This window comes from Arvicola amphibius, chromosome 5 (assembly GCF_903992535.2).
Source record: "Arvicola amphibius chromosome 5, mArvAmp1.2, whole genome shotgun sequence".
In the NCBI taxonomy this organism is placed as follows: domain Eukaryota; kingdom Metazoa; phylum Chordata; class Mammalia; order Rodentia; family Cricetidae; genus Arvicola; species Arvicola amphibius.
The window spans coordinates 32,221,184-32,240,423 of NC_052051.1; the positions used below are offsets into that span (position 1 = coordinate 32,221,184).

Genomic DNA, 19,240 nt, shown 5'->3' on the forward strand with positions numbered 1-19,240 from the left:
ATAGAGATAATTGGATATATATATATATATATATATATATATATATATATATATATATATATACACATATATATATGGAGAGGGAAGGGGGGATGAAAGAAGAAAGAGAGTTTGATTTAACAACAGAGAAGTGCTGAATATGACCAAGGTCTTGGGTTCAGTCCCCGTTGCTGCAAAATTAACAAATAAGAAATGAATGAAAGAAAAATACCAAGTGGTTTTTTTCATGTGCAGAATCTAGGCTTTTTTCTTTAAAGACTTGATAGTTGGGAGGAGGAACCTCTGGGAGGAGGAAAGGGAGTGAAGCACAGTGGTTCAAGATTATGGACTGAGTACTCAGCCCAGCAGAAGTTAACCACATATTATAAGCATATAGCTCAACAAATTTTGCACATATTACGATGTTCAAATCTACTGACATTTCAACTTGGAAGTCCTTAGTCATTTTCTTTTCAACTAAATATTTTTCTTTTTCCTACTCCCATTTTCTTTCTTAAGAATATTTTTATTTTATGCATATGGGTGTTTTGCACATGTATGCCTGTGTACCACATGCCTGCCTAGTACCTACCGAGGCCAGAAGAGGGCATTGGATACCTTGCTACTGGAGTTAACAGAGCTGTGAGCCACTATGTGAGCAATGGAAATCTTTTGTCATTTAGCAAGTTTATTAATCGCTCAGGCACTCCGTTGCCACCTATAAAATGGGTACAGTGTAGGACCTACCTCATCCAGTAATGTGAACGAATTCACGAAGTGAGCTCATTCATGCAAAGCCCTGTGTTGGCACAGGCAGCAGGATCATTATCACTTACTCAGTGTGTGTGTCTCTTTGTTATTAACAGATTATTGTTACACAGGGACTTGTTATTTCAGTGTTAATTATGATTATCCTGTTCTGGATTTTTCAGACACCCCAGATGTCAACATTTTTTACACCCTGGATGGCAGCAAGCCTGACTTCCTAAAGAAAGTTGGTTCTGGTGAAAATAATACATTCAAGTATATAAAACCTATTACTCTGCCTGATGGGAAAATACAAGTTAAAGCTGTTGCCGTCTCTAAGTAAGTTAAGAGCATGGTAGGCAAATAATTATGGAGATATATGTGTGTGTGTGTGTGTGTGTGTGTGTGTGTGTATGTATGTTTGTTTGTTTGTTATTTTTTGTTTCTCTATATAGCCCTGACTATCCCGGAACTCTCTCTCTGTAGACCACTCTGTCCTTGAACTCAGAGAACCACCTGCTTCTGCTTCCTAAATGCTGGGATTAAAGGCATGGGCCACCATTCCCACCTACATTATATTCTAATTTTATTTATTTGTTTTTAGGAGAACCAATGTGTTAGAAGGACATTAAAGAAAAAGTTATGTTAATTTTAGTACCTATATTATTTGCATTTTATTGAGGTATAAAGTCCATAAATCATAAGTATATAACTCAATAAATATTACATATATTAATAACATTTTTATTTTAAATTCCACACTGGAGTACTTGGGAGGAAAAGCTTTCTAAAGAGCTTCCTTTGGCTCTAAGGAAAGTGCCGTTTGGTGGATGGTTCTTTTATTCCCTGGGATATGACATCATTCTTTGTTTCATTTTGTATTGACTTAGTTGATGTTCAAAGCTATTGCTGTTTCAACCTGAAGGTCATTAGCCACTTTCTTTTTCCTAAATCCTTCTTCTCCTACTCCCATTTTCTTTCTTAAGAATATTTATGTATGTATGTATTTTGGTTTTTTTGAGACAGAATTTCTCTGTGTAACAGTCCTAATTGTTTTGAAAATCACTTTGTAGACCAGGCTGGCCTCAAACTCACAGATCCTTGCCTCTGCCTCCCTGAGTGCTGGGATTAAAGGTATGAGTTACCATAAATAGACTTGATTATTTTCTTATTGATAATTTTTTTTTAACATTTCCTTATTTCCTGGGGAGAAGGTTTCCCATCAGAGTAAGGAAGGAATGAAAGAACACAGTCGGATGAGAAGAGCAGAGAACTGGGGAACAAGTCAGGAAGGGGGGGGGTGGTCAAAGTTTGGTGGCCTATATTGACATCAAATCCCAGTGTCCTCTCACCCTCTGCTTCTTTAAAAGCCTCCTTGTGGTCAACGGTGTCCTGCCCCATCATCGTACTTTGTCATGCGTTGGCAGCGACTGTGTAGTTTGTCCTCCACCACTGACCTCACATAGGGCTCACAACAGATAAAGCCAAGCAGAAGCAAAACCTGTCTGGAACTAAGGATGGAGTTCTGTGACAGAGTAATAGATGTGAACAAGCATTTACTCACCACAGATGGGGAACAAAACACAGACCAAAGTAAAGATGCTCCCAAAGCCCAGCTTTACGAAACAACGTTTTTTTTATTATTTATTGGGTTACTTACAAGAACATGAGTGTGTGCGGTGGGGAGCTTGCAAGAACAGAAATGACTCAAAGACAGCCTCACCACCAACGCCCACCCAGGGTGGGTGACAGCCTGTGAATCTTGGAGCCCTGGAGCACACTTTACAGCCAACTTGCAGGCAGCTTGGTATGTCAGAGAATGTCTTCCAGGCAGCTCCGCTGGCCTCTGCCTTTACCAGGTGGTTTAGCCAGTCCGAGCCTCTTTTAGTCAGCTCTGCTTGTCTGAGAGCACTTCCCAGCAGTCCTTACTTCTTATGTAAGCTTGGGGAAGGAGGGGCCTAGTAGTTTATTTGGGGCATTTTTGAAGCTACTGAGTTCTTTACTTCTGAGTTTTTACCAGGTGCCCTGCAGGATGGAATGTTTCACCTTCCTTTAGAACATCCTAAGTCCCAACAAGCTTCCCTCCAAGTGAGAATGTTTCATCTCAGAGGAACTTGCTATACAATTCTACTGTGAGCTTTCAGCACAAGTGTTTGGGAACTCAGATTCCTCTGAGAATAATATTTTCTTCAGTAGACTCATGAAGGACCCCCAGTTTTGCAACCAAGGTTGATAAAGCAAATATAAGTAGGTAATCAGAGTAGCTCACAGTGCTCCCCATCTGTAGCTCCTTGAAATACACACACACACACACGCACACAGCCTAACATATTAAATCTGTATTTTAAAGATATATATGTAAATGATATAAATCTATATATACACACACACACACACACACACACACACACACACACACACACCTGGAGGCCATGATTCAAACTTGTTGTATACAGACCCTGTTCAGGAGGCAATATAATGGAGAGATCTGAATGCCATGTGCACAGGCAGCAAAGACAGGGAGAAAATTCTAGCAGAAGTAGCTGAGTGTAGAAAGAACACAGGACTTGGAAACCAATAGTTACTTTTGTGTTACAATGACCAAAATACCTGAGAACACTTGAAAAAGGAGGACTTACTTGGACTCGGTTTCAGAGGTGTCAGCCCAATCAAGATGGGAAAGAGAAGACCATCAGAGAACAAAGAAAAGGAACACAGGAAGGGACCAGGGCAAGATGTAGTCTCTGTGGACATGCCTCCTGGTGACCTGCTTATTCTAGTCAGACACCTCCTGCCTTTTCCTTTTCACCAATAATTCCACCATATTATAAATTCATCAAGGGAATGATCTACAGATTAAGTCAAGACACAGCATTCAGACATTCCCAAAGTGTGCCTTACTAATCCTTTAGGCCTTTCTCAATCCAATTAAGTTGACAAGATTATCACCACAGAGATTTGAAGATTTTAATCCTACTTAATCATTTAGTCAGTGTCACCTTAGTTATGTGGCTCTCCGACTTTTCTTTATTTATTAGTCCTCGTTACTAGAATTTCAGAGTTGATTTAATTCAGAATTCAAGAGTTTGTGCCTGGGTGAATAAAATGTGCCTGTAACTCCAGCTGTAGTAGCAGCAAAGGTGGGTCTCGGGGGCTCATTGGTCACCAGCTTAGCTGAATTGGTGAACCCTGGGTTCATTGAGAGACTCTTCTTAAAAAACAAAGTGGAGGCCATGCTTGGTGGTTCACACCTTTAATCTCTGCACTTGGGAGGCAGAGACAGGTGAATCTCTAAGTTTGGGGCTAGCCTGATCTACAGAGCAAGTTCTAGGACAGTCAAGGTTCTACAGAGAAGTCTTGTCTCAAGAAACTATAAACAAATAACTAGATAGATAGATAGATAGATAGATAGATAGATAGATAGATAGATAGATAGATAGATAGATAAGGAAGGAAGGAAGGAAGGAAGGAGAGCTGGGGACAATGGCTTAATGGATAAAGATGCTGCTTGTGGTACAAGTGTGATGAGTGATGATCTCAGTTCAGTCTCCAGAATCAAAAGCTGAGTGCCATGCTACACATCTGTAATCCCAGTACTCCTACAGTGAGATGGAGCTACACATCTGTAATCCCAGTGCTCCTGCAGTGAGATGGAAAGCAGAGATAGGTGAATTGGCCAGAAGCTTGCAGCCAGATAGGCTGATATACATAGCTCAGAAATAACAGGGGCCAACCTTCCTCAGAACAAGGTGGAAGGAGAGATCCACCTTCTGAAAGTTGTCTTCTGATCTCTTCATGCATGCCGTGTCTCCCCACCCCTTATGATGTATGCATTTATGCACACACAGTAAATAAAATAAATGGAGCGTGATGAAGGAAGACACCTGAAACCCATCTCTAGCTTTCACACGCTTGCACGCACATGCATGCACACCCATATCCACACATGCATGTACCACCACATGAACATGTACATATACCATGTGTACAAATGCCAAGAGACATTTTGGTTGCCATTAGGAGTATTTCTTGCTACTAGAATCTAGAGCAGTGTTATTCAACCTTTTTAATGCTGCACCCTTTAATACACTCAAGTTGTGGTGACCCCCCCACGTTATAATTATTTTGTCACTACTTCATACCTGTAGTTTTGCTACTGTTATGAGTTATAAGGTAAATATATGATACGCAAGATATCAGATATGTGACTCCCACAGGGGTCATGACCCACAGGTTGAGAACCACTGATCTAGTGGGTAATGGGGAGAGTTGCAGCTTGTCATTTTATAATGTAGAGGATAGCCCTATGGAAAAGAATTATGTAGCCTCGCATTTCAGTAGTTTTCGGTAGGCTGAGAAAACTTGACCCAAACCAAATTGTGACTTCCCATTAATCCATCTTGGTAATTTGCTTGTAGTCATTCAGAACATTCTGATTTGTAGTGCTGATGATTGGACTCAGGCCTTGCATGTAGGAAGACATGCTGTGAACTGTGCTACACCCCAGCTCTCTAATTCTGATATCTCATTGAAAGGATAGTATTTGTAGAGGTACCCAGAGATGGCTTTTATGCAGGGTATAATTTATGTTGGTGCATGCATATTTAAGGTCGCTATCCTGAGCCCTAATAGAGGTATATGTGCATGTTAAATGCATTTTAGGCTCTGCACATATGATGATTTATCCATGAACTACTGCATCCCCCTCAGCTGTCCTCATTAGCACACTTCTCTAAGGTTCCTGAAGTGCACTTCAGACCCCACCCTGATGTCATCCTGGTTCTCAGCCACATGTTCCACTCCTTTAAGACCTAGGTTATCTCCCTAGCACAGATGGCCACGTCCTTGGATACCCAGCTAAGGCATTTGCCCACTCTATTCAGCCTAGAACAGCCCACAGGCCAGCTTACACTTCATGGTAGATAGAAGGATTTGAACCCGAGAATAGACCTCCCTCATCCCCCAAAAGATTAGGTTTGAGGTTAGAGATATAAATCTCACTCAGAGCCTAAAATGCACGAAGCTGTGCTTCACTGTGAGCTTTCAGAGCAAGTGAGTCAGCGTGACAGTTAAAACACCCCGTGATGCTCCCAGCACCGGGATGATGATACAACAGCAGTTCTGCCTGCCCCAACATCCGCTTCTCCCTTCTCTAATAATGGCACCTGTGACTTTTAGCCTAATAGTACGGGTATGTCCCAGGCTGTGGCTCATGGATATATGTAGAAATGACATGTGAAACTTCCAGACTTTGTCTTTAAAGGGAAACAGGGTGGGTTCTGCTTCCCACTATGAATGTCAGTCACGTCAGATCATGAGAATGAGTGCAATGTGCTAGGGATGATGGAGCAACGAGATGGAAAGTGGTCCCCATGACATCTGCGTTCCTTACTTTTCTTAGTGCTGTGATTAAAAATACCTGGCAAAAGCAACCCAAGGGAGGAAGGATTTCTTTTGGCTCAGAGTTTGAGCGTATGGTCCATCCAAGGAAGGGAATTCATGGTTACTGGATCCCGAGACGGCAGGTCACTTTGCATCTACAGTCAGGAGGCAGGGTGGAGCTCACTTTTTCTCTTTTTTGAAGTGCGGGACCCCAGCCCACTCCAGGATGGATCTTCTTACCTCAGTTAACCCAATATAGGAAATCTTTCACAGACATGCTCAGAGGCTTGTCTCCTAAGTGAATTTAGACCCTATCAAGTCAACCATCAGCATTAACCATTATAACGCCTCGACTCTATACCCTCTGTCTTAGCCAATGTTCTGTGGCTGTGAAGGAATACCATGAGCAAGGCGAAGAAAGCAATTGGGAGCTTCCTTATAGTTGAGAGGTTTAGTCTGTTAATATCATGGTGGGAAGCAGAAAGACACTGGAGCAGTAGCTGACAATGACACCTTGATCTATAGACAGAGAGAGAGAGAGAGAGAGAGAGAGAGAGAGAGAGAGAGAGAGAGAGAGAGAGAGAGATTCTGTGTTTGGCATGTTTTGAACCCTCAAAACCCACCCGCAGTGACACATTTCTTCTAACAAAGCCACATCACCTAATCCTTTCAAATTGTGCCACTCCCTGGTGAGCCTATGGGGCCATTCTCTTTCAACCCCCCCCCTACACACACACACACACACACACACACACACACACACACTATCTTTGGACTGCTCACACTTGTTGATTCTGGTTTGTTTGTTTTTAAGTCATTACTTTGGTTCCAGTTGTAGTAGTCAACCCATATCCTAACATACAGAGGAACACCTCAAGCAAATATCTACAGAGAGCATGAGCAGGTGTGATCAGATGGTCCACAAGTAGACAGTACTTGTCATTGATATGTGGAGAAATCAGAGCCCTTACATAATGTCCTTGAGAGTGTAAACTGTGAGAGTGGGGGAGGGGAGAGACTGGCCCAAGAACAAGCATTTGTGAAAGAAGCTATCCAGCCCCAGTATCCAGTGGTACCACATGACTGTTCATATGAGAGCCTCCTGGCTGCCACCGGTTTACCAGGGCCTGGGGTTTGAGGCCCCAGCTTCTGGGCAGTTAGCTGTGCAGCAGTAGATACAGGTGACCCAAATGACAATTAGGTAAGGAAACACTGTGGAAATTGGGATTCTTTTCTGATTTATGAAAAGTTTAATGAATTAGCAGGAATATAAAGAACAGAACAGCGTTTTCATTAATAATTATGCAAGAGGGGTTTCATCTTTCAAAGGATTGCCCCTAGATTTGACTTTTTCATCTTCCTTTGAGCATCTAATAGCAAGTATTGTTTATGTGCATAAACTGCTCCATTGTGTTCAATAGTAACTGTGTAGCTGTGTTTCATATCTTCGTCACAGTAAAACTTAATCCAAATGAGAAGAGCCTTTTATTAAAGCAAACAGTACTCAAATCCATGGCACTGAATGCTAGAGGCCCAAGAATTCCAAGTGTGGAGTATCTACTGGCACAAGCCTTGTATTTATATTATTTGTGCTGATTAATTTTGAGGTGTGTGTGTGTGTGTGTGTGTGTGTGTGTGTGTGTGTATGAACTTGACATAGTCATCTGGGAAGAGGGAACCTTGATTGAGAAAGTAACTCCATCATACTAACCTGTGGGCAAGTCTTTGTGTGTGAGGGCCCAGGCCCTCTATGGGGGGGTATCACCCCTGAACTTGTGGTCCTTGGTTGTATGAGAAGGGCGGCTGAACATGCTGTGGGAAGCAAGCCAGTAGGCAGCACTCCTCCACAGTCTGCATTAATTCTTGCCTTTAGGTTTCTGACTTGAGTTCCAGCCCTGGATTCCCTCAGTGATGGATGTAAGCTGTAAGCCAAATGAACTCATTCCTCCCCCAGGTTGTTTTGGTCTTGGAGTTTTATCACAGCTGTAGGGAACTAAAGCAGGACACAAATCCATGAGCTGTCAAATCCATGGTGCTAAATGCTTGAGGCCCAAGGATCGCAAGTGCTGGGTGTCCACCCACATAAACCTTGTATGTATCTGTATTACTAAAACTACAACAATAGAAATGAAAGCTACTTTACTTTTAAAAAGGAACTTTAGAATGAGATCATTAAACATTTTAAATATAAATACTTAAGTACATTTTGAATATAAATAGTGTGTGTTTTGTGTCAGGTAAATAGCTAAGCTGTCTGTCCAGAATTCTGGTCTCAGAGAAAATGACTGGAGATAATTACAAAGAAGATGCTTCATAGCTGGTCCATTTTAAAAACAACTGTGATCCTTTAAGGAAATCACTTTGGCTTTTCTATCAGAGATTTCTGTTGGCCTTTTATTGATAAACTACCTGTTGTTTGTAGCCACACAGTATAAATTGTGTTTATTTATTTTTTAAAATTACTTTTGAGACAGTAGTGATGTCAGGTACCTTTGATCCCCGCACTTTGGGAGGCAGAAGCAGGGTGATCTCTGTGAGTTCTAGGCCAGACTGTCTAAAGAGCAAGTTCCAGGACAGCTAGGACTGTTAAAAAGAGAAACTCAGTCTCAAAACAAGCAAACAAAAAAAACCTTCTATTTTTATTTTATGTGCATGAGTCTTTTGTCTACTTGTTTACCACATGCATACAGTGCCCCTGGAAGCCAGAGGAGGGAGTCAGATCCCCTGGAGCTGCTTTTATAGACAGTTGTAAATCACCATATGGGTGCTGGGAATCTAATTCAAGTCCTTTGGAAGAGTAGCCAGTGCTCTTGAACTTGCAGTGATCTACCTCTATGCCTGGCTTTCCAGGAATGGTTTTGAAGATTCAGAGCAGACCTAGAAGGAAGATACAAGAGATGGCAACCACTTTCCTGAGCTTGGGCTCCGTGCCACTGAGGCCAGGATTCTGAGGCAGGCAGGGTAGGAAGGAGTGCTGCACACTGGCCTGAGGCTCTGTGAACAGCACTGGGCTGGGGCAAGGTCTAGAGTTCCAGAATCACTGCTGAAGACCGATACCACCCCGCCCTTCGCCCCTAACCCTCATCTCTCATGGCCTCCTTAGCTGAAAGTATATTTTAATTTTTCCAACTTAAAAGGTAACAAACTTAGCGGCTACATTAAATAATTTAAGCATCATCTTGACTGCTAGCCACCTTTTCCTGTGTTGGGTCCAGAGGGGTCGCGCAAAGATGGGGACAGACCACCCGAGTCTAATAAACCAGAAGCAAACTTTATTCCAGAAACCAGAACTCAGGAAAAAATAAAATAATAGAATAAAAAGTCTCCGTGGGGCACAAAAAGCTTATCAGCTAGCTGAGACCACAGCCAGAGATGGTCTGTGTAAGGTTGTGGCAAAGGCCGGTTTCTGAACCCACCTTTTTATAGCAGGGACACCAAGCATAGGTCTGAACAAAGGAATTTTTACAATCTCAAGGTAAAACTCAGATACAGATTGCCTTACTTTACAATCTCCATCAACAGAGTTTTTTAGTTAAAAACTTGGGTTTGTACTTAATCTATTATCTTCCCTGGTACTTCCAGGTGGTGTTTACTGAAGCCCTGTGCTCTCCCCTTTGATGCTGCCAGGTTCACATAGCAGGGATAATGCATAACCCAGAAGTCATATATCTGTTTCCTAAAAGTTGACTGGATAGCTCTCAGTTTGCAGAGAGATGCTTTGGCCTTGTAAACAGAGCTATGGGTTGTAAAGAAAAATAACCCACTTAATAGTTATCCCTCAAGCTGCTGAGAAAGCTGCTGACAGTCTGTTCTCATTCTCCTAGACTTACAACTGTATATTTCTTTATTTTTACATTCTTATTTTTGGAATCTCCATTTTTATTTTCTTATTCTTGGACTCTTCACCTGGAAGGTTTGTGTAAGATACTCTCTCCTTTTTAAAAATTTGATTTTCAGAGACTGCAGACAAAGTGGAATTGTGACAAAGGTGTTTCAGGTTGACTATGAGCCCCCGAAGATGGTCTCCCCTGAAGAGAGTGTTGAAGGTTTTTCAAAGCAGGCAAGTAATGAAGCCGAAGAATGTTCCACCTGTCGCTCTTCCATCCTCTCTTGCCCAGTGGGCACACCCTCCTTTCTTTACAGCGCTTCTACTCACATCAGATAGATCCTCATGATTAAGGTCAGGATCAACCATTGTGAAGAACCTTCACTGATTTCCCCGCCTTGGTCAAACCTCCCTCTGTCTAAGATTGGGATTCTGACTGGGCCCCGTTACTGCCTGTGCTGTTGTCTGCATTGACTATCAGTGATGAAGCAGAAACCATTAGCATGCCACCCAGGGACTCAGCTTCCGCCCCGTCCGCCCTGTCTGTGAAGGCTGCATGAACTCCAAATAAACAAGCTGTTTGCTCTCTTCTCTGTCCCTGCACCAGGCCTTCGCTGGGGAAAGTGAGCTGAGCACGTGATTTCTTGGTTTCTTGTCAGCCTTTCCCATTTGCAAGCTCCAAGGTGGCAGGCAGTAAGCAGGGGTGCAGTACTCTTAGCAGAGCTCAGGGGCAGGCAAGGGAGGGCAGTGAGTGCATATTAGGTGAATGGAATAGTCAGGCTAAGTAGACTGATCCAGGGGGTGTGACTTCCGTTAAAGTCTGGCGAAAACTCTAATTCTTCTCTTTTGTGGAGAGTTAATCTGATAGACGTAAGAAGGGTGTTTGGAACTTCAGCCTGGGTTATCAGCACCAGTGGTCCAGGTAAGAGGGCCAGACAGTGGCCACCCAACCAGGAGATCTCAGTCGTGGGGTACTTGTTGAGAGTGACAGAGAAGGTTTGTGGGGCTGTTACTTAGCCAGGCGGTAGCCCTGAGACCAGAGTGGCTACAAGTGGATGAGTGGGTCTCTAGTGTGGCCGTCGCAGGGACAGTCATCAGAGCTCAGGCCCAAGTCAGGTAGAAGGGACGGAGTCCGTCCGAGAAAGGCTGAGAAGTCTTCGGATGGCTGTCTGGGCAGGTAGTGTGTATAATGCCTGACATTTTGGGTCTGACCGCACCCTGTTTTCCCCTCTGATTCTTTCCTCACACTCTCACTGTCTCTAAGGATGACACTACCCATGTCTCCCATCTTGGCTGCTTGACCTGGTGAGGCCTTCCAGCCAGAGTTGAAACTGCGGGTTTCCAGCAGAAACAGACATCACTTTATACAAACTACCCTCATCCCTCGCAAGTGAGATGTGCCCACCGTGACACTGTCTGTACCACAACTTTTGATTCTCATACGCTAAGGCTATGTAATCAAGTGCCATGTGATCTCTTCATTCCTAGGAATTAAAAAATGGGTTTGTCGGACCAAAATTAAGGAAGAAGTATAAGAATGCTGAAAACAAGTCTGCTTGGAACGTTAACCTTAGACGGCTTGCAGGTACGATGAGGGAACCTAAGCAGGCTCCTGCATGCTCACTGTGTGCTGCTTCTGCACTTGCGTTGAAACAAGAAAAGCAGGAAGGCAGGCTACAATTTGACCATGAGAGATAAGCAAGCAGTCTGACAAATTTGATTTATCGAATGATTCTATTGAAGGAACCAGGGGGTGCTCACCTAACAAAGAAAGGGTCATCGGGTTTGGAAAGAGGGGGATGTTAGGGTAAATTTTAAACAGAAACAGAGTTCTGCTAGCATTGAGTAAAACCGAGCTGCACGAGAAGGACCAGCATCAGATGTGGAGTCAGGTTTGGTTACCGTGGAAACTGCAAAGGTGCGTGTAGGATGGTTAGAAAATGAGTCTGCCTTTTTATGTCTTGGGGACCTGCAAAATAGCTTAGCAGGGAAAAGCATTTGGCATGCAAATATGCCCCCATCGCTAGAAGCCCCAGTGAAGGACTACATCACATTCTTTCCCAGCAGCCACTGCTCTAAAGTCACCTCCCCAAGTCAGCGAATAGAACTGAGAAATAATTAACCCAGTCTAAGAAGATAGCCTTCCTTGATACCGTCTACAACATTCCATGCCAAGCTAAGAAAACAGACCAGTGCAATTACATAGTTAGCAGGTCACATGGCAGCCTCTTCTTTGCGTGGCTATTTCTTACTTACCGAGGAGTCCAGAAACTTTGCTGTCTGAAGTCACGTAAGTAAGACCTCAACTTTTCCTAAAAGACCCAGTCACTTTATTGTTGTTGTTGTTTTTAGAAAACAAATAAACAAAAGCTCCCAACAGTATTGTTGTTGTTGTTGCTTGTGTGTGGGGTGCACGGATGCCACAGAGAACCACTTTTGGGAGTCACTTGTCTCAGTACACGTAGCTTCCCGGGACCAAACTCAGAATGTTGAGGTTTTTGCTTATTTGTTTTCTAAAATAACAACAACAAAGAGACCAAGTAAGTAAGCAATAACCATGCAAAGAAGAGACTGCCACAGTTTTTTTTTTTCTTTTTAGTTGAAATGATGTTACCTGCTAACTTTGCAGTTGGACTGGTCTGGTTTTTTTTTTAGCTCAACATGGAATGTTGCGGAAGGTATCAAGGAAGGTTATTTTCTTAGACTGGGTTAATTATTTATCCGTTTTGTTTCGCTGACGTGGGGAGAGTGACTTTATAGTAGTTGGCACTGGGAAGAAATGTGATGTATTCCTTTACTGGAGGTTTCTAGCCATGGGGGGCATATGTACATGGTTTTATATGGTAACAGATAATCACAAAACAATATTTTTAATGTAATTCTATACCTCAAAGTAGGTGAAAGAGCAGACTCTAAAACTCTGAAAGATCTTCGCTTCGCTGAGGGTCCACTGGAAATCCCCACCTACCATGATGCATCTGCTACTAGAATATCTACTCATCAATCCCAGGTAATAGCAGTGGAAATTCTTTAGGGTAGCCGAAACACCTCAGGCATTTTAATGCTTCCCAGCACTCGTTAGGACAGCTGGCTTTCAGCCTTTAGTCTTGTTGGGGGCAGTTCCCAGCTCTGGAAACACTGTGTCCAAAGGGAAAGGCCTCCATGTTCATAGAGTGGTCCTTTGGCAGGGACTTGAAACAGATAAACAGTAATCAAGTAACTAGTCACACCAACTTTTTATTTGTTTATTTTGTTTTTTGCTTTCGAAGACAGGGTTTTTCTGCATAGCCCTCACTGCCCTGGAACTCTGTCTGTAGATTTGCTGACTTTTGCCTCCCAAGTGCTGTGATTAAAGGTGTGCTCCAACTCTGCCTGGATATGTACAGAAATTTTTAGTCAGTGATGTCATCCACAAGATAAACTGTGTGATGAGATAGCATAGTGGTTCTCAAAGTGGGCTCCCCATCCCTGAAGCACCATAATCGCACAGGAGTCCATTTGAAATGCGTACTCTCAGCCCTCATGGCAGCCCTGAACAGAGACTCACAAAGAGAGCATGGGGCCAGTCTTCCTTGGACTCATCCGTCCTTCAGGGTCAGGTAACAAAGTGGAGGATAAATGACAAATGACAGCTAGCTTTAGGCTGACGTTACCAAGTTTGTAGGTTCTGTGATGATATGGAATGCAGAGCCACCCAGAGGGTCCATTCGCATCTGTAGACAGTCATTGGCAAGGACGTCCGGTTCAGTATTGCCACCTGATGAATTAGCCACCAAACTTACATCTTCCTGTCTGCCAACATAGTTTGAAATCTGAGAGTCTATCTGGAACCTGAACCAGTATGGGAGGCAATATATGTAACATAGGCGAAATGAAATTCAGTGACTTGCAATACTTGGCCAATAGAAGACCAGTTTATGCCTTCTGGTACAGGCCACATGTGAGGGGACACAAAGTCTTGAACATTATACTTCGTCCTTAACAAAATCTTTCTGACTGCTCCCCGTTGTCTACAGAATTAAGTCTGAAATCCCAAGATTTAGTGCCCATACTGTTGACGTGAGCTCAAGCCAAATGGGTTTTCAAGCTTCTGCATCCTTCTCAGAAATGAGTATTGTAACCCCTCACATGCTACATTGACAGCACCCTGCCTCTGGAGTGTGTACCAAGATTCATGCCTGAGTCTGCTTACAGGAACGTTAGACAAACACAAGTTCCATGTCAATGCCATATGCTACAAATTTCTGTGAGTTAATGGCCATGTTAGTTTGTTTTGCTTCTAGGAATAATCTCACAATACAGCCCTGGCTGGTCTGAAAATGTGTAGATGAGGCTGGCCTCAAATTTGTGGTGATGCTCCTGCATCTGCCTATATTTTTTTAAATAAAATATAATTACATCACTCCCCCTTCCTTTTCCTCTCTCCACCCCCTCTCATGTAGCATCCCCTCTCCCCAGCTTGTCTCCAAACCATGGCTCATTTTTTAATTGTTCTATACATTGAGGCAGCACAGGTGATAGGTTCTGTATCTTGGGTGCTGGGATTTCAGGCACGCCCCCACTGAACCTGACTGGCATATTGCTCTTTTAAAATGTTCAGGGCAAGAAAGTTGAAGAGAGACTGAGGAACCACTTCAAATTAGAAGTGACAAAGAGGACATGACATGGTATTGGATCAGACCCTAGACCAGGAAAAAATTACAGAAGGACACCATTGTCATAGCCGCAGGCTCTAAAAGTGGATTTGTGGATTAGATAAGATCATAACCCTTCATTCTTCTGACTTTGGCACATGGTTGTTCCTGGGAAATTCATACTCAGCTACTTAGGGGCTGAGACTTGTCATGCCTACAGGTTAGCCTCATGTGACTCAAAGAGAATAAAGAGATATGTAGGAAAATGTTGCCATAAGCAATTGTTTAAGCTGAAGGAACAGGAGTTAGTTTTGCTCTTTTGATAACTTTTTTGAAAGTCTGGTATATCAAAATAATATGCTATATGCTCAGTGTGGTGGTTCGTTTCTTTAATCCCTGGTTTCAGGAGACTGAGGAAGGAGAAAAACAAGGCCAGTCTGGGTTGTTTAACAAGACCGTCTCAAAATAATATAACAAATATACAATAAAATGGCACAACTCATAGGGTGATTGTGAATGTCAAGGATATAATGGCTAAGGTAGCCAGTGCATTTCATTATCAGTAGTACCGTGGCTGGCTTCTCCCTTCATCTTTCTTTCTCAGGCTTCCTTTCCGTTCCGTTCTGTAGACCACATCCAGCCATATGTATCCCAGGATGAGCCATGTGCTGCCCTCCTGTGGTACCTGTGTGTGTCCTTATGTTTTCTGTCTACTTCACACACTTTCCTCCGCTTTCCCGTGCCCACCTTGATTGTTAGCACATCTCCTGTGGAGCCTGCAAATATGAATATTCTCTCCTCTAGGCTCCCAGGGAACACAGCACAAGTCTGTTATAAGATTTCAATTATATTGTACAGATATAAGGGATGTGCTTTAGGGACGGAGACCATGTGAAATTCTGTTTGTTTTACCCTTTTTCCGCACTAAACACAGAGAAATTAACTTAAATAACCTATGTGTATAAGTGAGTCCTTTTGAGTTTTCTAGAAATACTTTCTTTAAGATTCTAGCTTGTCTTCCAATTTTAAAATATAATCTGTCTAATAGTAAATTCAGATTTTTTTGTGGTTTTGTTTTTTTATTTTTGAAGCCATGGTTTCTCTGTATTGTCCTTGGTTGTCCTGGAACTCACAGAGATCCGCCTGCCTCTACCTCCTGAATGTTGGGATTTAAAGTGTGTGCCTAGTTTCTCTGTGATAGTTTTAAAACATGAACTCTGGCAAATGAATTTGAATGGCTTTTCCTTACCCTTCATACGACCTGTATGTCTATTCCCAGCTCTGTCTGTGTTCTTTATTTCAGTCCCCTGGCTTTGCACACATAACTGGCCAGAAGAGTCTGACAAGCACTGAGATCACACGGATCCAGAGGGACACAGACTTCCTCAAGTACGTAACATGTTTTGTGCCTGTCTTAGATCAAAGTCACACATGATCCACATGGATTTAAAGTGAAATATAACACTGTATTTGCCCATCCCTAGTTTTTAAATTAAATTTGTTGAGATAGGGACTTGCCTTGTAGGCTTGACCTGGCACTTCCTATGCAGTCCAGTTTGGCCTCAAACTTGAAACCATTTCTTGCCTCAGACTCCTAAGTTTTGGTATTTAACATACCTAGAAAAAGATTATAGTTTAAAAACACATAGTTGGAGAAAGGAGGCCAGGACTGGAGAGATGGCTAAGTGGTTAGGAGCACCAACTGATTTCTCTTCCAGAGGACCTGGTTTAATTCCCAGCACCCACATGATGGCTCACAACTGTCAGTAACTCCAGTCCCAGGGGATCCAACACCCTCTTCTATCCTCTATGTGAATGGGCTTGTATTGCAGGCAAAATGTCCATACATAGAAAATAAAACATAGAAAAAAATTTTAACAGAAAAACTAAACAGGTTTTCACACGTGACACATTCCTGTAATACCAACCTTAAGGATGCTGAGGTAGGAAGATCACAAGTTCTGGGCTAACCTGGCCTATATAGTAAGTTCCAGGTTAGCTTAGGAAACACAATAAGACCCTCTCAGCTTATTCACAACTTGGCAAGCAAGAAGCAGAAAGTTATTGGACTGAACCAGGGATGGGTATAACCTTCAAAGTCCATTCTCTGGTAACCTGCTTCACCAAGCAGGCTCCACAACCTTCAAATGACATAGGAAAGGCCTAAGGACTGTGCGGGCATTACAGATTCAAATCATAACATTCCACTACTGGCCCCAAAGCTTATGACCATCTCAGAATGCAAGATGCAATTTGTCCAACTCTGAAAGTCCATGTAGTTTAAAAGTCTCCTTAAAACTGCTATTAAATATGGCATTGTTTGAATGTTTATGTTCTGTTGTTGAGTTCACTCCTATGGCACTGTCACATAACCTTCTTTAACCCTGGTGACTTCCTTTGCTCAGATGCTGTTTGCCCTAATAATAAGTAGCCACTCCTGCCTTCTTCTAACTAATATCTATATGACATATTGTATTTTATAATTTACTTTTGTTTCTCTACTTAATGTTGATTTTTTTAAAAGCAAAATATAGCTATGTCTTACTTTCAAAAAAATTATATTAGACAATCTCTGCATTCTAATGAAGGTGTTTAGAAATACACACACAGGGGCTGGAGAGATGGCTCAGTGGTTAAGAGCATTGCCTGCTCTTCCAAAGGTCCTGAGTTCAATTCCCAGCAACCACATGGTGGCTCACAACCATCTGTAATGAGGTCTGGTGCCCTCTTCTGGCCTGCAGGCATACACACAGACAGAACATTGTATAATAATTGTAAATAAATAAATATTTTTTTAAAAAAGAAATACACACACACACAGAGACACACTTGATCTTCTTAAGAATTTCCCCTCCAACTTTCATGTCATGTGAGTACATGTGTGTATGCGTATGTGACTGAATTTAATTAGGGTTGCTTTCATAAGCATGGGCTGCTGTTCAGCAGGTATATCACTGATAAAAGTGCTCCCCCCAAATAACCTTTTACTGCCAGTAGTCCTTTGGGAAGCAGGAGCTCATGCATCCTCTCCCATACTTTAGATATGTAAAAATGTTCGTGTCTACCCTATGGGTAAATGGGACCTGTTTTGCTGTAGGTGTGCCCACTGTCTGGCCTCCCGTCCATCTGATCCCTTTGCTCGCTTCTGTCAAGAATGTGGGGCTCCTGTTCCACCCATATTTGGCTATCGTCTTCCACCCCCAGAACCAGCTCAGGTAAGCTTCGGAGTGTTTGAAAACATTGGTTTCTGGTTTATGTGACCTGTATGGGTACCCGTGACGTGGGCCTGTCACATGAGCCACAAACATAAACACTCATTGAAAGAATTCTGAGGGCCGGGCGATGGTGGCGCACACCTTTAATCCCAGCACTCTGGAGGCAGAGGTAGGCAGATCTCTGTGAGTTCGAGACCAGCCTGGTCTACAAGAGCTAGTTCCAGGACAGGCTCCAAAGCCACAGAGAAACCCTGTCTTGAAAAACAAAAAACAAAAAAAAAAAAAAAAAAAGAATTCTGAGCGCATTGATCTCTTGCTATCCAGATCCTTCTTGAGAATAGAGAACATACTTCTAACAGGATTTCTTTAGTGTGGCCTTGGAGAAGACAGACAGAAACAGGCTGAAATCTTACTGTCTTAATGAGACCCTTAGCTGTGCTCAAGTACCTCAAGCTAGTAAGACTTTGCTGATAGATGTTGGTGTGGGCTGGACCGAATATAAAACTTAAGACTGTTTTTAAGTTAGCCTAAGCTTTTGCTTTTTTAAAATTAATTTGTTTTGTATTTTGATACAGGGTTTCTGTGTGTAGCCATGGCTGTCCTGGAACTCACTCTGTAGACCAGGCTGGCCTTGAACTCCCAGACATCCTCCTGCCTCTGCCTGCTGAGTACTGAGATCAAAGGTGTGCACCACCACTGCCCGGCACTTTTTACTTATATTAAGCTCTTTTTCATGTACACATGCAAGTAAAGATGTGTGGCTGCTTGGGAGAACTGAGAACTTGAGACAGTTCCTGGGCATGGTGCTGGGAGAATGTCTCTGTCAGTAAAGCGCTGTTGGCTTGAAAGCACACAGGCGAGGTCAGTCCTCAACACCTAGCTCACTAGCTAGGCTGCAGGCTTAGCATGATTGGTAAGCTGCAGGCCGATGAGAAACCCTGTCTTGAAGGAGATGGACAGCATTCCTGATGATGACACCTGAGTCTATCTTCTGCCCTGCACACACGCAAACCTGTACATACATGTGCTTTTGCCCTTGTATGAACACACACACATATCACACATATTTTAATTTTTTTGAGAATTTCATACATGATCACTACTACACCTGTGTCATTCCCAACCCTCTCTGTCCCAACACACACACACACACACATACACACATACACACACACACAGACACACAGAGTATTTTTCAAAAATTAAAATAGGAATCATAATAAAAGCAAAGCAATCTATTCAAAACAATAGTAGAAATAATAGCAACAAATAAAAATCCTTGGGCACTTCGCCTGTCTGTTGATTACCATGAGCCCCTGGTCCTCTTTGTTTGCCACTGAGATTGTCATCTTGGCAATGTTTCAAATAAGGAAGACCCTGTACAGCGGGCAGTCACAGAAGTGCTACTGTTCCCAGCCTGCCCTGCCCTGGAGGAGCCGCTGCCCAGAGCAGGGAGG

At 42.8% G+C, this 19,240-nt stretch overlaps 1 protein-coding gene across 1 annotated transcript in view; it reads left to right on the forward strand.

Annotated features, from left to right (window-relative positions):
* Dzank1 (double zinc ribbon and ankyrin repeat domains 1) overlaps nt 1–19,240 on the forward strand; it is a 48,472-nt gene that overhangs the window by 2,545 nt on the left and 26,687 nt on the right. The window contains exons 3-8 of the mRNA XM_038330784.1: nt 912–1,065; nt 10,066–10,168; nt 11,423–11,519; nt 12,829–12,944; nt 15,872–15,957; nt 17,666–17,783. Of these exons, the coding sequence (XP_038186712.1) occupies nt 912–1,065; nt 10,066–10,168; nt 11,423–11,519; nt 12,829–12,944; nt 15,872–15,957; nt 17,666–17,783 (674 nt within the window). The remainder of the gene's footprint in view (nt 1–911; nt 1,066–10,065; nt 10,169–11,422; nt 11,520–12,828; nt 12,945–15,871; nt 15,958–17,665; nt 17,784–19,240) is intronic.